Source organism: Lates calcarifer, linkage group LG6 (genome assembly GCF_001640805.2).
Source record: "Lates calcarifer isolate ASB-BC8 linkage group LG6, TLL_Latcal_v3, whole genome shotgun sequence".
Classification (NCBI taxonomy): Eukaryota; Metazoa; Chordata; class Actinopteri; family Centropomidae; genus Lates; species Lates calcarifer.
The window spans coordinates 1,366,987-1,387,205 of NC_066838.1; the positions used below are offsets into that span (position 1 = coordinate 1,366,987).

A 20,219-nucleotide genomic window follows, 5' to 3' on the forward strand; every position below is an offset into this window, starting at 1 on the left:
CCATGAGCAGTGTAGTCCAGAACCCCTACATCGGCCGAACACCAACCACTCGGGTGAGTAGCTTCTAGTGGTAATGGGTCAAAAGGATTGATATTACATGGCTATGCTACCCATGTCTGGAGTACTATGGTAACATACACCGATGAGCTGAATGGTGTTTCCTAACAGCACATGCAATATGTACATACTGTACATCCTGTGGTGAAATGGGGAAAATCGTGATGGCTCAAGATAATTTGACATGTGATTCTCTAGTGGTTCTCTCTCTTGTTCTTTTTTGGAGACACAGCTGTTCTTCTGTTCAGTCTTAATTAAAGTAGCTAGATCATCCATCCATCATCGAGATCAGGATGCAGAAAGAGGGTCTTAAATTATTGAGTGACTTGGGATTTTCTGGTATAGGTGCTCTAGCAGGTTAGAAAAATGATTGAATAGAGATTGTACTCTTGATCTATTTGGATGTGTAAGAGAGGTTAATATACAGCTGTATTTCTTAATGTGCAGACTTATTACAGAGGGTAAATTCCCAAGAAATAGCATCTAAATGATTAAAAATTACTAGATTATGTATTTCGTGCAGCTGGTGGCAGTACGGAGGACCACAGCCCACTGAGCTGAGGTGGTAGGTAGAAGACAACAGGGATATAGTAATCTGGATTTAATATGCAGCTGAGGATAAGGATATTTAGCTCAGCTTTCTGCACTGGTTTTGGCAGAGATTGTAAACCAAATTATGTAGTCCTGGTGATTAACTCAGACCATACAGAACTTTTTACATACGGACCTACTGAAGAAAGTATAGCCACAGATATTTATTTTGTTGGTGCTGTACTTACTGCTTGAATTATAACCTTACATTACTGTTATATTTGACTCAGACTCTACACTGGTTTCATTTTAATGCCTAACTTCTGATTATAGGCTGCCTACCTACCTCATTGTTGGGCCATGATGGTTTTGGCTGCTTATGGTTTCCCAGAGCCTCTACATACAGTACTTCAGTTTGCAAATGAAGCATTTACACATTCAGGCTGTTTGAGATGCATTTTATATTTTGGTTAGATGCAGCCCGCCTGATTTTATTTCTCTGATTTTCTGGATCACAAGAAATAAGGAGACACGCAACTGATCACATCATGAATTAGCCTTCAGCATGCTAACATTAAAATGTGACTGGATGACTGCTTGATTTATTTGTCATGTACTCATAATGTCAATGTTGCTATGACTGTTCAGCTAATCAGTTAAGGCTTATTGTCAGCCACTCAGTGAACTGTTGGCTAGCTAGCTATCTAGAATACTATTTAATGACATGATGAAAAAACGTCTGTTCATAGTTGCCATCAAGTGACACACTCTGTTGGTTAAGGAAGGACTGATGCTTTGCATATAGACTTGTTAGTATGTATTGGTGCTTAAAGGAGCTATTTGTCAATTTTTGCTACTGCTACATAGCCAAAATTAGCATTAACAGCTGTTTACTTACCTAGAAGAAACATAACGAGTTTAGCATAAAAATTCATTCCCTTACCCACTAAGAGCTGCCTCCAGCAGTGGAAAGTTCAATCAATCAATCCAAACCAATCCAATTCAGCGTCAGTGTTATATCTATTTTTCTTATCACTCAAAACCAGTTTAGCAGAGATTCTTAACTGTGAAACTACCAGTTCTGAAAAATTCCAATCCTTCCATCAGCCAACAGTGGTGTGTCTCCCCATAGAGAATTATTCTCATGCATGCATATTCCATAGATGTCTACTCAGTATATGAGTATGGATCTTGCACTGTTTCCAATAGCATTGTCATGTGCATGCATTCATGTTAATCTTTTCAACTGCACAGACAAATGGCAAAGTATATCTGTCCCTCACATACAATACATCACGCTCCTATGAATTACTTAGTGTGTGTACTTCAATAATGCAGACAGCAGAGACAGAGCAGAGACCATCAAACAGCTGTGGTTATGTTACAAGCCATGCTGCACGTGGCAGTTTGATGGGTTTAGAAGAGTGGATTCCCTGGAGGACTGACAGACTCAGATTGGTATATTTATATAGTCATGGCTGTATCATGCTTCTGTTTGGTTGTAACACTACATTTTGTTATTTCATCAACTTCTAGATGCCCAAGCCTGGGGGCAGTGGAGGGGTGGCACCAGGGAGTCGAGACAGCAGTGGGATTTGTCGAAGCAGTAGCATCAGCAGTGGAAGTGGTGGTTCTGGAGGCAAGATACTGTCTCTGTCATCCATGAGTGATAGTGTGCACAGTGGCCTGAGCTGTTTCTTGTCAGAGCAAGCACTGGAGCAGGAAGAAAGGCAGCAGCGCAGTCGCCAGTTAGCAGAGTTTCAGCGCCTCAAAGAGGTTCGTGCAGCTGCTCAGCTCAAAAACCTGGAGGATTTCCTTAGGATGAACCATGTATCACTCAGGGACAGCATATCTTATTCCACTGGCATGATTTACAGGTAAGCTGAGGCCATATATAGCAACACACAACACAGTATAAGGGTTGCTCCTCTGCTTTTCCTTACATAACATTCAATGTGTGTGGTCCATCACAATTACTCACCCTCTTTATTGATGTCTTTTCCATAGGTCACTGTTCTGACTGAAACATGAGCCAATTTACTGCAGATCCAAAAATAATTTTGTTTTAAAAATCTTGGAAAGTGAAATTTTTCTGTTCTGTTGGCAGATTTTTTCTTATTTTAACTCATATTTCCCCCACTTTATAGCTTTTTTCTTGTTAAGTATTATTAGATCCACAGTATGCAGCACATCACCCTCTGGCATAACTGCTTTGTGGTCAGACTTAATTGCTTCTAAGAATAAAACGTGAGAGAAAAACAGTATCAAATCTGTGTTGTGTGACTAAGACCCACAAGTGACTGAACAAGATAGAGATTAAAACCATTAGAGATTTCATTCATTTCTATTCAACTCAATTTTATTTATACAGCGCCAAATCACAACAGCAGTTATCTCAAGTCACTTTTCATATGGAGCAGGTCTAGACCGTACTCTTTAGATTATTATATTTACAGAGAGAGACCCAACAGTTCCCAACATGAGCAGCACTAGGTGTGTGAGAGAGAGAGGGAAGCTCAGTGCATCATGGGAGATCTCCCAGCAGTCTAGGCCTATAGCAGCATAACTAAGGGATGGTTCAAGCCTGAGCCAACCCTAACTATAAGCTTTATCAAAGAGGAAAGTTTTAAGCCAACTCTTAAAGGTACAGAGGGTGTCTGCCTCCTGGACCCAAACTGGGAGAAGGTTCCACAGTAGAGGAGCCTGATAACTGAAGGCTCTGCCTCCCATTCTACTCCTGGAAACTCTGGGAACCATCAGTAAACCAGCATTCTGGGAGCTATATGTTCTAGTGGGATTGTAGGGAACTATCAGGTCTTTAAGATAGGATGGTGCCTGACCATTAAGGGCTTTGTAAGTGAGGAGGAGGATTTTAGATTCTATTCTGGATTTGACTGGGAGCCAATATAGAGAAATATGATCTCTCTTTTTTTTTTAGTTCCTGTCAGTAATCGTGAAAGAAGGCTGTCCCAGAAGTTTGTTTTATGTAGGAGCTAAAGGACCCTTTATAACTCACACTCAGCATCTCTTAAAACTAATCACACCTCACAACACTTCACACTGAAACAGGGCACAAGATAATGCTCCACTGTTATTTGCTGTTTTCATTGAGGCTCTCATGGCTGCCATTTGTCAACACACCCATACTACAGGAGTACAAAAAAAATCATCACAACATTAGTTTATATGCAAATGACAGCCTTTCATACCTGACAAATAACACTGGGACTGGAATGTCCTGATACAAGAATAAAGAGGAACCATTAAACACCTTGGTATCAAGTTTTCCACCAATCTGTCAGAATAATTTCTTTTGAATATCATTATTAAACAATATGTCAAGACAGAACAACAACCATTACAGTCACAACACTCTTGGTTAGACATCAAACAGTATGAATGCCATGAACTGTCAATGTCAGACCTGACCAGACCCAGACATAACCTATTTGAAAACCAACAGCAGAAACTCAAATATGAATGTCATCTCACTGCACTATATTGATAAATGGAGTAGAATATGTTGATAATATGAAATACACTGATCAGCCATAACATGAAAACCTCTGACAGCTGAAGTTAATAACATTCATCATGTTGTTATAATACAATGTTCTGCTGAGGAACCATGGGTCCTTCATTCATCTGGATGTTAGTTTGACACGTACCACCCACCTAAATATTGTTTTAGACCAAGCACACCCCCCAATGGCAACAGCAATCCCAATGTCAGGGGCCTGTTCAGAAATGTCTCCTGGAACACAACAAAGAGCCCAAGGTATTGACCTGGCCTCCAGACTCCCCAGATCCCAATCTGACCCAGCATCTGTGGGATGATCCAGAACAAGTCAGATCCATGGAGGCCCCATCCCACAACCCGCAGGACCCAAAGGATCTGCTTCCAGTGTCCCAGTCCCATACACTACAGGAGACCTTCAGAGATCCCATGTCCAAGCCCCAACAGGTCAGAGCTGTTTTGGCAGTATCAGGGGGACCTATACAATATTAAGCAGGTCGTACAGGTTCTGAATCAGATTGGGATCTGGGGAGTTTGGAGCCCAGGTCAACAGCTTTGGCTCTTTGACGTGTTCTTGGAGACTGAGCAGTTTTTGTGGTGTTGTGGGAACATTATCCTGCTGTGTTGTTGTTGCCATTGGTGGGGTGTGTGTTTGGTTTGTGACAATATTTAGGTGGGTGGTACGTGACAAAGTAACATCCAAATGAATGTCAGGAGCAAAGGTTCCTCAGCAGAACATTGTGTTGTAATGAGATGACTGATGTTATTCACTTCATCCACCAGTGGTCATGATGTTATGGCTGATCGGTGTATATAGTTTAGAATTAGACATTGTTCATCTCACAGAAATGTAATTTTTTTTTCATCTGCAGGAATTTGGGTAAATCGGGGCTGAGGGTGTCCTGTCTTGGATTAGGTGAGTGTGCCATATACTGTACATGCAAGGGCATCAACAGTGACAGCATATAGAGGCAAAAGAAATGAATTAGCACCAAACAAATACTGTGCTGTTCAGTCTGCAAGTCAACATGTTTGAGCTATCATGCTTGCACTAATTTCTGTACCAGCCTCTAAGCAGTTGAGATCACAAGCTTCAACAGGACAGGTCTGTATCCAAATGTTTAACATGCCCATTCCCAGACATGTGAAATGTGTGTACTACACTGTACTTTAAAAATTCCCACAATAGGGAAACAGTGTCTATACCATGTACAGTATTTTCTGCAATCCTTCCTCATCCTTTATTTTTGTTTTAACCCATGTACTAATTTTGTCAATATTGAATTGTGTTTTTCTGCCATGATGGTGCCTTGGTTATGAATTTTTGGTCTCATCCAACAATGTTAGTACTGTACTTTGGACGATTTACTGAAAACAGTCAGTGAAACCATGAGAAAGATGTGCCTTTGCTGTGGTTGGTGTTAATGTCTACAGTTAGTGCTGAGTTTACACACTGTTAATTTTAAATGTTCAGTGAATAAGAGAAAGAGCAGGTAAAACGCAGAGGATATTCCACAATGTGCAGCCACAGTGACTGTCATTACTAATGTCTGCTTTGTCCCCCAGAAAGTAAAATATTTTGAATTCTTCGCCCAGCATTTTATTCAGTAACATTCCACAGCAATCACACCTGAAAACTTTGGTATGGTATGACACACACGATACTCTAGTCTTGCAGTGGGCTCCCTAAACACATGGGCATTGCAAATGTCTTCAATTATGTGACTGCATTCCTCACAACATTTGAAACCCAGCACACATGATGTACAGTGGCAACATATAGCCATCAACTGTGAACTGATGATGAAAAATGAAATAATGCATTTCAAGTATTTTGTTTGTAACAAAGTAAAATGGATGACTGAGAAGATGAATCCCATTTGTGCACATATCTGATCAGTCCTACAATTGCAAATCACGTCATTTGACAATGTTGTCTGACAAAATCAACATGAACACAGGTTAATGACCACAGTTGTGTGATGGACTGCATCAATGGTTAAAATGAGTGAGTACAGATGAGGTCAGAGACAACAGTAGCTTGCCATCATTAATTATTTAAACCTTTCCACAGACACATGGATTTAGCAGTTACTGAACATGTGACTTCTCCAAACTCCATATTATGTTTGTTTAGTAATGAAGGGACGGTTAATGTTAATGTATTTCCCTTGGATAAATAACTGGCTTTTCAGATAGGCAGAGGAGCAGAACCACAGGGTTTTAGGGTGTGGGATCAGCCTATTTCAGGCAGGCACTTCAACTATGAAATACTGTGGCTTTAATGCAAGTTTTGATTTGTTCAGGTTTTGAGATAGTGGTCTCTGAGATTTCTGCCTTCAACCCATTATAATGAAATCAAATTGTGTTGAAAATATGGGCCCAAAGTACTACCTCAATGCAAAAAAGTGAGCACACCTGTGACCACTGCAATATTATCAGTGATTTCCAATTAAGGCTAATTGCATAAGCAAGATTGTGAAAGAACCTGTGAACACAACAGCTTTCTTGGCCTGGGTTGTGTCTAATGCCACATGGCTCCACTGTCTGAACAAATAAGAAACCAATTTGTGAGACTTCATTAAGATGAGAAAGGGTACAAAAACATCAGTAGCAACATAGCTGCAGCAGAGGTTGGGAGGTAAACAAAGAGCCACACTACCAAAAACAGAAAGCACAGTGGCACGTCTTGAACCACATATGAACCACACACAATTCAGACTCACTGAAACAGCACTCTGGGCTTGAGTACCATGCCAACTGACTATTGGACTTCTTCATAAACAGACCCCAGTCAGTTATTCTAATGCTCAACACTAGGGTTGTTTGCTCAGCCCCCTCCCGTTCACACTATATACCCATGACTGCATTCCCAGACATGGAGAGAACTGTTTGCACAGCACCATCCCTGCACGGATTTACAAATAATGATAAGATTTTATATCAGGAGGAAGTCAACAACGTTGCAGAGAAGTGCACAGAAAACAAGCTACTGTTCAATGTCAACAAAACCAAGGAGCTGATTGTAAACTGTAGAGAAAAAACACACAGTCTGTCTACATCTGAGGTGAAACAGGTGATCTGTTTTAGGTGCCATGTCATGTCATCATCATCCTGGTAAAAAAAAAAAAAAAGAAAAAAGCTCAGAAATCAGTGCACTTCTTGAGGTACGTTTCCATGCTAAGTTCTTGTTAACTTTTACAGAGGAACAATAGAATGCATCCTAACAGGAAACATCTCAAACTGGCATGGGATGTGTACAAGCCAGGACACAAAGGTTCTGCAATGGGTGATTAAAACTGAAGCAACACTTTTGTGTCAGTCGGATGGTCTGAAATGGACGTATATGAGGCAGTGTTACCATCACCATGGCAGGCCCCAGTGGGCCCATATGTGACCACTATTTTACAACCCAGGTGCAACCACCCACCGCCAATCCCCCACCCAAAAACGCTCGCTATTAAATGTTGGCTTGCAAACTGAACAATACTCAAAATAATATGAATATTATGACCATCTCACACATGCTCACAGTGTGATCTTTTTATTTTTGTGCAGGCACATGGGTTACCTTTGGAGGACAGATAACTAATGAGGTAGGAAATATTACCTAAACACTCATCTAATTCAGGCTCATGTTTAACAGGAAGAAACAACGAGAGAATAGTTTTACCAAGTTCATGGATTCCAATGTGATACTTGATGTTTTGCCATGTTACAGCTCAATCTATCTTTTTACACAGATCATTTTTAGGTAGTGGCTAAAATGCCAAATGAGAGAATATCTTTTGGAAGAATGGTTTCATCTCTCCAGTACAGCTGTAGAGAACTTGTAGGAAGAGAAGACTTGTTTGATAAATGCCAAGGTGCACTGAAGCTGTTCTTGTGGCACATGGTGGCCTAACACCTTACTTAAAGTACTGGTACTGTTATCTGGTCAAAAAAAGTCTCTTTGTTTAAAACTTACTTTATAACCAAACACCTGACAACAGAGGTAGCAGTTTTTTGCCAGTCACAAGTAATTCCTCAACAACTTGGCCCTGAGTTAAATCCCATGTCAAAACAAGTTCCAAGTCTAGACCCAAGAAAAGAACAATTCCCTTGTCCTAAACTTTGTCTTTTAAATCCTAAACATGTCAATTTTGTGACGATAGACGATAATTACCAAATTTTTGCATGCTATAGAGTCCTGCAGGGATATTGGATTTTTGTCGGCCAGTCCAAAAGTTAGAATCACCCTCGACAAAGGCCAGTGGGCCAGCTCTGTGACCAGCAAAAGTTTATGATATTTACATGTTTTGTTCAGCAAGATAATCTTCACAAATGAATACCAGTTTATGATTTTTATGATGTCAGCATGACCAGCATTACACTTCCAACTTATAATTTGATTTAGTGTGCTTACTTAAAACAACCTTTCTTCTTAGATGTTAGATGATAGTTTGAAAGAGTATATAAACACAACAAGGCTGTAAAAGGGGGACTATCGAGCAGATCAGTTTTCGTGTGCAATGTTATGACACCAAAGTCATTCAACCACTTGTTAGCAGCTGCCTTTTGTAAGACACATAAAGCTTAACATATCACAAGTGGGGTACTTACTCATGTATTTTATGTAGTAGAATAAAATGTGAAAATGCCCTGAGCTTGTGTTAAAACCACAGACCTTATTTCAGGCATCTAACCAAAAATCCATTCAAAAAACCCATTCACTTTGGGACGAGGGAACTGGAAGTGCGAAAATGCTAGGTCACATAACGACAATTAAATTAACAAACAGGTAACTTGCTTTGAAGTGTTGAGCTGAAAGAAAAACACACTGTCACACACCCCTTGCAATTCAGTGGTTTAATGGTTGTTGAAGTTGTTTATATGACTAAATCAATCTAACACTATTTCAGTCATTCAAACTTTTCTATATTTCCAATGAAAATTAATGTTACACAACAGGTGCATATTTTTAAAATGCTCCATAGTTCATAACCATGAAAAACTAGAAGTTGCAAAGAATGGCATGAGGGGAGTAATGGGCCCTAGTAATCCACTGTCTCTTGCACAAACAGACAGAATATGGTGTTATAACTGTGTAGAGGTATGCTTATTCAGTTTAATCAAAGCAAACACAGAGGATGGTCGTGTAAGACGGCACTTCTCAAATCAGAGCCTGCAGATTTATTTTATATCTGTTATAGATTAAAAAGCAGCTGTAGATACATCCATTACTGCTGCATATTTCCTCTGAGTATTTCCCAGTCAAGCGTTTCTTCATCAGACCTTTTGATAAGTTTGACAAGCTTACAACACCGAATCTACCAACTGATGGAGGTGACCCACTGGTTTCAGTTCATTTTAGTACACGTTCAAATCTGTGTGACCTGTGACATGTGACCTGTGAATCCTTCCTGATGGCGCAAATAGAAATCCTAGCTATGGTGAGTTGGTCAGAAACAACTAAGTCTGTCCAATCAGAACTACTCATAGGTAGGATACCTGTCCAAAAGACATATATGCATCATTTCTTCCATCGAAATGCAGAGACAAATGGTTGTTTTATGAACACAATCCTTAATAATTACACTGACATGTTTTGGCAAGTCAAGCACTGAATTTTAAGGTGGGTGTATCACTCGAATTTTCATTTTGCAAATTGAAAAAAAAATATTACAAAAGCTAAGATAGACTGCATACTGTGTGAAATGACTGGCACTAATAGAGGGTGTAAGCAGATAGAAGTTATTTTGCTTTAACATGTAAAACTACAAAATGGTTTACAAAATGGTACAGATATGCCAAACCCTTTAACGGTTGTTGAGATTTGATGTAGTGGATCTACCAAGCTAACTGATGCTGCCCGTCCTATAACCTTGCCACCACTGTGGCTCAAACGTCTTTTTTAAATAAGATATATGGTGAAGCACACTTGATATAACTGTTGACATTTTGAGGAACCTTTCAACTTTTCAGAGGTCAGAGAAAGAGAAATGCAATAGTTTCACACATTGCTCATCTTTATCTTCATCTCATGTTTGCTGTTGAAGGTGGCAGAGGAGCTGGTGACTTTGGCATATGAGAATGGAATCAATCTGTTTGACACAGCTGAAGTGTATAATGCTGGAAAGTAAGTATATTTATGTAAATGTTTGCCTGTTAGACTTTAAGTGTAAGGCTGAGAATGGAACTCAACAAGACAAGAGTGAGATGAAGCAAGACAAGCCATGGCAGCAACTCTGTGGGACTGCGTGGGTGTTTTGAGCTACATGCTAACATTAGCATGCTATAATGCTCACAGTGACAGTGCTAACATTCTGATGTTTAAATGTTAAATAGTTAAAATAGTCAAATAATTATTGAGATACTTCATAGCCAAAATGGTGGCTCAGCTAAGTAACACTCAGGCTGGCATTGCTATCCTTAGAGCCCTGCTGCTAGCATAGTTTTATGGAGACATGGATTCCATGGCTCCTGTGTTCCAGGGCTGAATCAGGTCCTGGAGGCACTGCAGTAGAGTGCTTCAGCCTGCCAAAGAGTGTAAACAAATGTTTGTTAAACCTCCTGTTTCATACTCCTGTTTACCTCTGGCAGGTACACCTCAGGCTCAGAGTTGCATTGAGATGTTTGGGCTCACATAAACCTGCTTGCAGTTCTAATATTTTTTATTGAATTTTCCTTTTTTTTGTTCTGTCTTGAATAAAGGATTATACTATCCTGGTGTCATATATTACAGCAAGTAGTTTCTAATTAATTGTGATTAACCATTAGGATTAATGTGGCACTGAATACACACAAACCAGCAGCAATGCTATGCGTCTTACAGTTGAATTATATTGTGAAAGAACAATCGATCAAGCATTCAGCTATACTGTCAAGAGCAACAAACCTTACAAGGCAGCTTCATCGGGCTGAGGAAGAGGTCTGCAGAAGAACCAGGGCAAGAAACACACTGACAAAGGAAGTTAGAGTAACAAAGAGAAGCTGCAGTGAAAAGCTGAAAAGGTTTTCAGCCAACACCCTGCCTGTGTGGAGAGCAGCCTGCAGCATCAGCAACAGCATCAGTTGCAGGGACTATCCCCACACACTGTGGAGAACCATCAACTGGCTGTTGTGTTTTGTTGTCAGGTCTGATAAGCCTGGTGTTCATTTCATTAACAAAAATTGTGATGAAATATATTCATCAACAACCTTTTTTCCCATAACAAAGACAAAATGTTTAACAATATCTGGGACTGAATCTCCATACAATCTCCTTGACAAAGGCTGATTGAAATGGAGTTTAAAAATAAAACTTGAAAAATTTGAGGAAAAAAAACCCCAAACAAATTCCATTGTTTTTTCAATCATCTTACATCATTGTTATTTTTTTATTGTTTTCTTTTTTTCTCAAATAACATGATCTAAATGTCTGTCTTTCATTGGATGCCTGCACTGCATATTTCTCTTCCCGTCTGTCAGAATCATCTTCCTGGTGATTCTGCACACTTGCAGTGCACCATGAACGCACCGCCAGCAGTGCTAATCTACAGTGCTTGCTACTTCATGCACTTAAACACTACAGCTGTGGGAGGTCATATAACATACAGTGAAGGGAAAAGGACATCATGACTTGGTCAGAAAAAACAGACAGTGCCAGTTCATTTGGAGGACATTACACGCCCCCTGCTGGACCACTTGCTGTTTGCCTTCAACAGAGCAAACAGCTAGGTTCCTAGACTCTTCAGGGACATATGTTAGGGTTATGCTTGTTGACTTCAGCTTGGCATTCTATGCCATCATATGACATGAAGCAAAACCTACAAGCCTCTTTTAAAGAGAGATCCTGTGTTAAGTAGACCCCTCCACTGTGCCACTTTTGCTTGTTCACACTGGACCTAAGCTTGTGTGATATTAGACAGCATGCTGGCACAGCAGAAGCAGTGACGTCCTGTGATGCGATTCTCCCTTTTAAACAGATGACGATTTGGCTCTGTAAATACCTCCCCCAAACTAGCATCAGTTATTGTATCAAGACATTCAAAAATGTCCTTAGTTTTTGCCTGAAAAGCAATGTTGTAATGATTAATCCACAAAAGCAGAAGTAGAAGTAGGTAGAAGACAATGACAGTAAACTAGAATTGTCTATGCTGAAAATTAATGCAACATACTTAAAGAAATAATTCATGCTATTTCATAATTCTATAATAGCCTTAAACTGTAAAGTAGGACCTCCCAACACAGGTGTGTAGAACATACTATCCCTTCACTATATTACATAGTCCCTTCACACAATCTCTTCTATTTATAATAACCCCAGTTGTATTTCACAATCAAGGCTTCATATTGAAGCACCAGAGCATATTTGGGAGCAAAGAGAGCAATAAATATTAAACCACTCTTTTGTTTATGAAGGACTTAACAGACATATAGAAGCTGTTAAATTGCTATGATGCTACTTTTGCTTTATATAATGTTGGTTTGTTTACAGTTTACATCACTAAACATAATTATTATTACATTAGTAACCTAAATGCAAACTGGTTGATGAGAAACTGGTGAAGAAAAAAATAACATGGGCATCAGTAAAGGTTACTTCATCCTGTACATTACTCTATGTTTTATGGACAATTAAGAAATTAATTAAGAAACATGGCATCTCTCTCTCTCCCTCTCTCTCTCTCTCTCCCAGGGCTGAGGTTGTCTTGGGAAGTATCATGAAGAAGAAAGGATGGAGGTAGACTTATCATATTCTGAATCTTGTTTGTGCAGACTTGTAATCTTAAAACTAATAGTATGATCAGAAGGTTTATCTTAAAAAATGAAGCATGATGAACAATGAATTATAAGCTGTCCATATTTGAACACTGCATTGGAGGTGACATGTATTTTTTTAACATAATAAATTTATATAATATATTAAAACCTGACAGTGAGAGCTGTCCTCTTAGTGACTTGCAGCTCCTGTGACCAGCTCCTCCCTTCTCCACCAGAGAGGTCATATTCCATGTTCCTAGAACTAGTCTGCCACACCAGGAGGTATTGGCATGCCCAGGTCCCAGACCTGAAGTTTCAGGAGAGCCACAAGTTCAGTCAAGGAGAAGAGAAATACAAGTTAACATTGTGTAATGACACCCATTTCTGAAGTTTATCTTTTTTGCACGGCATATTTAAACCCATATAAAACTAGGACAGTAAGACAGTAATTATGCCAAGCACAAAGGGCGAACTGGGATGTTTGTATGGGCTGTGTAAAGTTGATATATCTACAGACTCGGAGTACGGAAACTGGATCTTAGCTATCTGATGAGTTTTGGAATGAGGGGATGAAGAGCGTGACTGTTCCATGATTGTTTCAAGGTGTCATATCTGAGAGAATGAAACTACCACAGTCTGATTTCTGTGTTTGCATATGTTCTCACATGCAGGCGCTCCAGTTTAGTCATCACCACCAAAATCTTCTGGGGGGGAAAGTATGTATTATCTTTTTCTCTCTTTCTTTCTCTCTCCATGTCTCTCTTTTATTGTGACTGCAATGAATTCATCAGCCCCCCCTCTAGTCATAAACTAAGGTATTAGAAGGAGGCACCTGGAAGGATATGCAGTACATTCAAGGCCATTTTATGACTTTTTAATAGAAAAAGGAAACTGTAAAGTGGTAAAGTATCTGCACAATACAGGACCTGTCAGGTATTATTGTGACCAAGTTATGGGGACATAAACAACATTACAGTAGCAGAGCTCAGACAGAGACAGATAAAGAGGCTTAACACAACACCTAATGGCAAATGTGTATAGTCCTCTCCACTAGCTGGGAAAAATCCAGTGGGATGAATCTTTGTGTTATATACTATATAAATAACATTATGCTGTACTGTCCTTTTCTGTTACCTTACTTTTTTTTTGGCTAACTTTACAACTATTTACAGCCACTTACATCATCTGCCTCCCAGTGTTGAAATTTTCTGTCATACCACTCAGTGAAGCCAGTGCTGCACAAACGGACATTACAAGACCTACACTTGTAATCTACACTTGTTCTTCTTTTGTAAGGAAAGGTAGAGAGCACATTTATAACAGTTTAATAAACCCAAAGGTGGCTATAAAGGCAATATCTAAGCCACAACAGAGGTCTTAAGAGACCATAATGAATAAAAATCGACAGATACTTTATGTTTGAGCATATCCTGATCACCTACATTCATCCATAGCATATTCAGGCCCTCAGAATGTTTCTGTTTTACCATTTTGTTGCAATTCTCAGTGTCTCGAGATAACTTCTGTTGTGAATTGGCGCTATATAAATAAAATTTGACTTGACTTGACTTGAATTCTTGCAGAAAATACCTACCACACCTTAGATGCACTGTATTGTTTGTGAAAGTCCAGTTTCATGCCAGGGTCCTCCATTGGCAAATCTGAGGTGGCTGCTCATCATCCTCTGCTCTGAAGTCAGTGAACTTTACTTATGGATGATACCAACCTCTATTGTGGTTGTGTTGAAACACTCTCTGTGCTAACTGAGTGCAAATGTGGTTTATCCACACATAGAGTTGTGAAAAACATCCTATCAGATTTAAAAGTGCTTTCTCCAAATTGCAACATCCCAGCTACCATACCTTGTCGGCTTCTGTCTGTATGGCACATTCAATGCGTGCTCTCACCACATATTCAATTGACTCAACCAATATAAGTTGCATTTTACAACATCAGTGTACCGTAATGCACAGTGTCCAGTGACAGATTTTGAGACAGAGTCCTAGACCATTCTGAACCCCCCCCATCAGCCATGTTGTTTTGTAAAAATGTGGCAACTACATCCCACATGAAATCATCTCTCCCTGACTGATATTATCCACATATGTATAGAGGAGGAACTTAGTGAAACAACAGAATTTTAATCTATACTATGTGCTTATGTGCTAAATATGGCAATGACCAATATAAAAATAATTGTTACAATTCTACACACCCTTTGAAATGTCCTATTTTTCAAACTTTGAATCATGAAATGAAAGATGTCTTTTTTTCAGAGCAGAAATGGAAAGAGGATTGTCTAGAAAACATATAATTGAAGGTAAGATCTTTTATCTACCATTGTGAATAACTAATAGACTTGCATTTTGTCATGAAAACAAAACCAAATGTATTTATTTCCTTGTTCATAGCTGCATGTGCCACCATAGCCATGTAACAACAGAATACTTACAATGATAATACAATAAATATGTAATTATCTCTATGAACAGGTCTAAGAGCATCACTGGAGAGACTTCAGTTGGAGTACATAGATGTGATTTTTGCAAATCGTCCAGATCCTAACACACCTATAGAAGGTAGGTGTGCTTTGATCCTCCAAGTAATCAGAGTCTTGATATTTTGCTTTCTGTGGTGGTGAAATACTGAGACTTAGCAACTCAAGTTTTGCTTGGCCTAATGAGACTTGGAGAGGCTGGTCATCTAGATTTTATACAATTCTAGAGAGACATTAATAGGTTTAGATGATTGTACAGCCAGTTAAACTGGTCTCTGATTTGCCAAGGAATCTAATAGACATTCCAGCTAAAACACAGAGGACTCTGTTTTCATGAATGAAATGGTGATGGTGATGGTGTGGAGCATAATGCACACTTCAGTGTGTATGTTTGGTCATCCAGCAAGTTTTACTGTGACATCCATGATGTAAAGAATTGCAAATGTAAATGTATAGCAGCACAAGTATCCTCACAGTCACCATATTTGCAACAGTGTATTGAAAGCAGTAAAATACAAGTGATTTTGATTTTCTCTTTATACATTCAATTCAATGCAATTTCTCTGTTTTCTCTGTAAATATCATAATATAAAGAGTACAGTCTAGACCTGCTCTATATGAAAAGTGCGTTGAGATAACTTCTGTGGGGTGGCTGTGGCTCAGGAGGTAGAGCAGTCAAAGGTCAGAATCAGAAGGTCGGTGGTTCGATTCCCGGCTCCTCTAGTCCACATGCCGAAGTATCCTTGGGCAAGATACTGTGTGTGTCTGTGCTAGAAAGCACTGTGAAAGCACTGTCACTCTGTGATTTGGTGATATGTAAAAAAAAAAAAAAAAAAAGGATTGAGTTGAATGTATTCAACAGCCTGGTAAGTGGGATGTCACTTATGCTACAAGCCCTCACACAGTACTGTTGTATTGTTTTTCTAACCTGGTTAGTTCAATCACAAGCCAGAGAAAATCCAATAGATGATGTTGGGGAGTTGTTCTTCCAGAACAACTGAGAGGTCTATCCACTGTATGCTGAACTCAGAACTTACATACAACAACAACAACAACAACGTATTAGACAGTACAATTTTTATGCTATTTCTTGTCCTTATTTAACCTAATCTCCTTTTTCCTCTTATAGCTGTTTCTGTCTTTTGTAGTCTGTCTGAAGTTTGCTGAATCTTCATGACTTAACTAATTCAGTCTGTTTTGGTAGAGACGGTGAGGGCAATGACCCATGTGATCAACCACGGGATGGCCTTGTATTGGGGTACGTCACGATGGACTTCAATGGAGATCATGGTGAGTTCACGCACAAGTCTCAAAATATCCTAGAAATCATTATATCAGCATCATGTGTCAATTTGGTTCTTTGAGATTCAAACCACTAGTAAGTTAATGCCATCTCAAAATTAGATTTGGTCTAACGAGGTCAGTGGTGGTGCTGGTGTTCCATATCTGTTTGGGTCCACCACATTTTGACTTTCAGATTATCCTTTGGTCTATTAAAGATTGCAGATATGCACCAACACCAATCTGGGTAGGTCTTCAGTTGGTCCATTTATGACTGAAATTAAAAATTTGGACTGATGAAGACCATTATGGTGCCGAACTGTTCACTAATTGTTCCCTGTTACTGTAGGAGGCATACTCTGTGGCACGACAGTTCAACCAGATCCCACCAATTTGTGAACAGGCAGAGTACCACATGTTTCAGAGGGAGAAGGTTGAAGTGCAGCTCCCTGAACTCTTCCATAAGATAGGTAAGAAGTTGCCATAGTCTGTGAGGAAATCTCCTCCTCATTAGTATTATGTATTTAGTTTGTAAGATATTCAATCAGCTATGCTAACAGTCATTTTTGTTTAAGTTACTGGATTCTTTATTACACCATACTTTATCTATATCAGCTTGAATTCTGTTGTTTGTCAGGTATTGGAGCAATGACATGGTCTCCACTGGCCTGTGGGATCATCTCAGGGAAGTATAACAGCGGGATCCCCCCAAATTCACGTGCTTCACTTAAGGTATCACTCTTCCATTACTTATTATGTCATTCCATTGTGTCACATCATCCTGTCACTTTTTCATCTAATTAATCCTCATCTTCACTCACTTACTGAGTTTAACCTACTTGCCTTACATCGATAATCCTACCAGAAATCACAATGGAGACAAAACAGTCAAGCAGAAAAACATGTCAAAGCAAGCAAGCAAATCCTGTACACTTAAGAACAGGGTAGGTTTTTCATGGCTAAAATTAAATTACAATTTTACAATTCCCATGTAGTCCTAATGGTATTTTGCCACACAGATAGTTTTGATTCATGTCTAGGTTTTTGTCTCTGAGATTTATACCTCATAACTCACAGATATTTGAAAACCTCACCAATAACTTGTGTTTCCAGAAACACTCTCCCTGTGCCTCTGCATAATCCACATACCGTATACCACATGCTGTGTTTTGACTGGAACTACTTTCTGTTGAAGAAACAGTCTCTATGATGTTGTGGATACTGCTGCTAATGAAGCTACAAGCTACTGTACCCTTTATTATGAGATTATGTGAAATGTCCAATCTATTTTATTATTTATTTCTTTATTCTGACTATGACTATATTGAAGGGTCAAAAGAGCAAATTGGTTTAAACAGGCCTCAGCTTTGTACTTTGCTGTCTGTAACAGGGTTATCAGTGGATGAAGGACAAGATCCTGAGTGAGGAGGGGCACCGTCAGCAGGTGAAGCTCATAGAGCTGCAGGCAGTTGCTGAGCGACTAGGCTGCACTCTGCCCCAACTGGCTATTGGTAAAACACAACTATAATGTGTTGCTCTTTGTCTGTGTCCATCATATCCTACTATGAAGCTGCCAATGTGTTTTTCAACTGGAATACCTGACATTTTTGTCTTCTGTCATAATAACTTTGTTAAAACTGGTTGTCACTTTGTGGTAATTTGTAACTAGACAAAGTTTTGACATAAAACCAAGTGAAAAAACCCCATGCGCCATCCATAAAACAAATGGGCCATCATCTTAGACAGCATGTAGAAATATTTTGGGAATCACAGAAAAATACACCATTACACATGAACAAATGTGTCTAGCATACTTACAGCCTGTTGTAATTCCTTAGCCTGAGGTGTAGTCCAGCAGACTTCACAACACTGATTTCTTCCTGTGTTGCAAATTCCCACAGCCTGGTGTCTGAGGAATGAGAGGGTGAACTCTGTCCTGCTGGGGGCTTCCAGAACTGACCAGCTGATGGAGAATATCAGAGCAATACAGGTTAGAAAGCATACAGGCAGTATGTAGAATCAGTTTGTTCATAGCTCCAGAACTGCACCTACATCAGGTTGATACCAAACAACTATAGGTCAGCGTTTGGAACACTTAAGGTCTGTTGTTAAGTTCACTTGGTCCTGACCAAAGAAATATATGATCCACTTCTGCTTTTTAGTTCTGGTCTGTTTCTGTCCATACAGTAACATTTTACCAGTGGTGGGCCATGTATTTCTCACCTAGGCCTTTTCTGGTGTTCTACCTGAATAAACCCACCTCTTAATACCGTCATTATCATGTCACGGCTATAGAAACCATCAACAATATACAGAAACAAAGTATAACAGAACTTTGCACAGACAGACATGTTATGTAGCAAGAATAAATGCCATTACTAAAACAATGCTATAAAGACCCAATTAACACAATTCAATAGGTCTCCAAACACTTCAGCCACAGCTGAGCCACACACATCATCTCCAGCAGAAGCAGCAATATTAACTAATAAAATGACAAAACTGTAAACAATAAAATATAGGTAAAATACATTTTACTCACAGAAACTGCTGATTATTTGTAGACAAATAAAAAAAACTGCTTTTGTCGAGCGGACATTCTCAGCCCTAAACCAAATTAAAACTCCGAGAAATACGACTGGGCAGACTCAACTTTGAGCATTAGCCTCTGTGGCGATAGAGAAGGACTTATTGTTGGGACTGAGATGCACAGATAACTTCAACAACAGAGCCATTGTAGCTATAGATACGGTTTGCTAGCTCTGAGTACGCTCTCTGACCATCCAATCAAATGACAAGAAAATGTCAACATTATCGTAGGCCTGCTAGATGGTGCCTGGTCTCACCAACTCCAAATCTGATTGATTAAAGGATCCACAAGCTAACAATTTCATCGTCATTCATTATAAAGTACAGGGGCCTGCACTGTTGATTCTGAAGGCCCCAAGGCAGATTTCTGTTAACTTTGTAACACAGGGCTGAAATCTGGCCCAAAATTGTTTGGCAATAAAGTAATTTAACTATTATTAGCTGATGTAGTAAATAGTTTGAGAAATTACAGTAATTCTTTCTCTCTTCTTGTTCCACAGGTTCTACCAAAGTTATCACTGTCCATTGTATCTGAAGTGGATGGGATCTTGGGAAACAAGCCATACAGTAAAAGGGACTTCAGATCCTAGAGGCATCAGTAATGAACTGTCACACTGTCCTCTGCTTTTGAAACAGCAGCAACACACATGGGCAAACAGTGAATAATATGGTGTCTGTTTCCAAAAAACACAACCAGCAAAAATGTGCCATTATTTATTTTACCAAGTCAGTGCACTGTCTTGATCACATTTGCACTTACTGCCACTTAATGATACCAGTTTCTACAATATGCAATACTTACCTTCAAGGAAAACAAACAAACAAACAAAAAATAAGTTTTTAAAAAATCAGTTGAGCAAGTGAATGATTGAGACCTGTAAACCTACTGAGCACAAAACATCATGGTATCATGCATTAGCCTTTTCACTTTAATAACAACAGGTATGTTCAAACAGTGTTAATTTGATATTTGGACTTTGTTTTTCCAGTCTTTTCCCAAACACGTAGCAATTTAATTATTGT

At 39.2% G+C, this 20,219-nt stretch overlaps 1 protein-coding gene across 1 annotated transcript; it reads left to right on the plus strand.

The window, feature by feature from the left end:
• Positions 1 to 2: 2 nt before the first annotated feature.
• On the plus strand, positions 3 to 20,219 carry LOC108900489 (voltage-gated potassium channel subunit beta-2). Its single transcript, XM_018701557.2, has 15 exons — positions 3 to 53; positions 2,125 to 2,465; positions 4,978 to 5,021; positions 7,664 to 7,701; positions 10,144 to 10,223; positions 12,765 to 12,809; positions 13,501 to 13,545; positions 15,106 to 15,149; positions 15,322 to 15,408; positions 16,531 to 16,616; positions 16,957 to 17,077; positions 17,245 to 17,339; positions 17,998 to 18,118; positions 18,509 to 18,597; positions 19,697 to 20,219. Exons 1-15 carry the CDS (start codon positions 3 to 5, stop codon positions 19,784 to 19,786), a joined length of 1,377 nt encoding a protein of 458 aa, XP_018557073.1. The 3' UTR covers positions 19,787 to 20,219.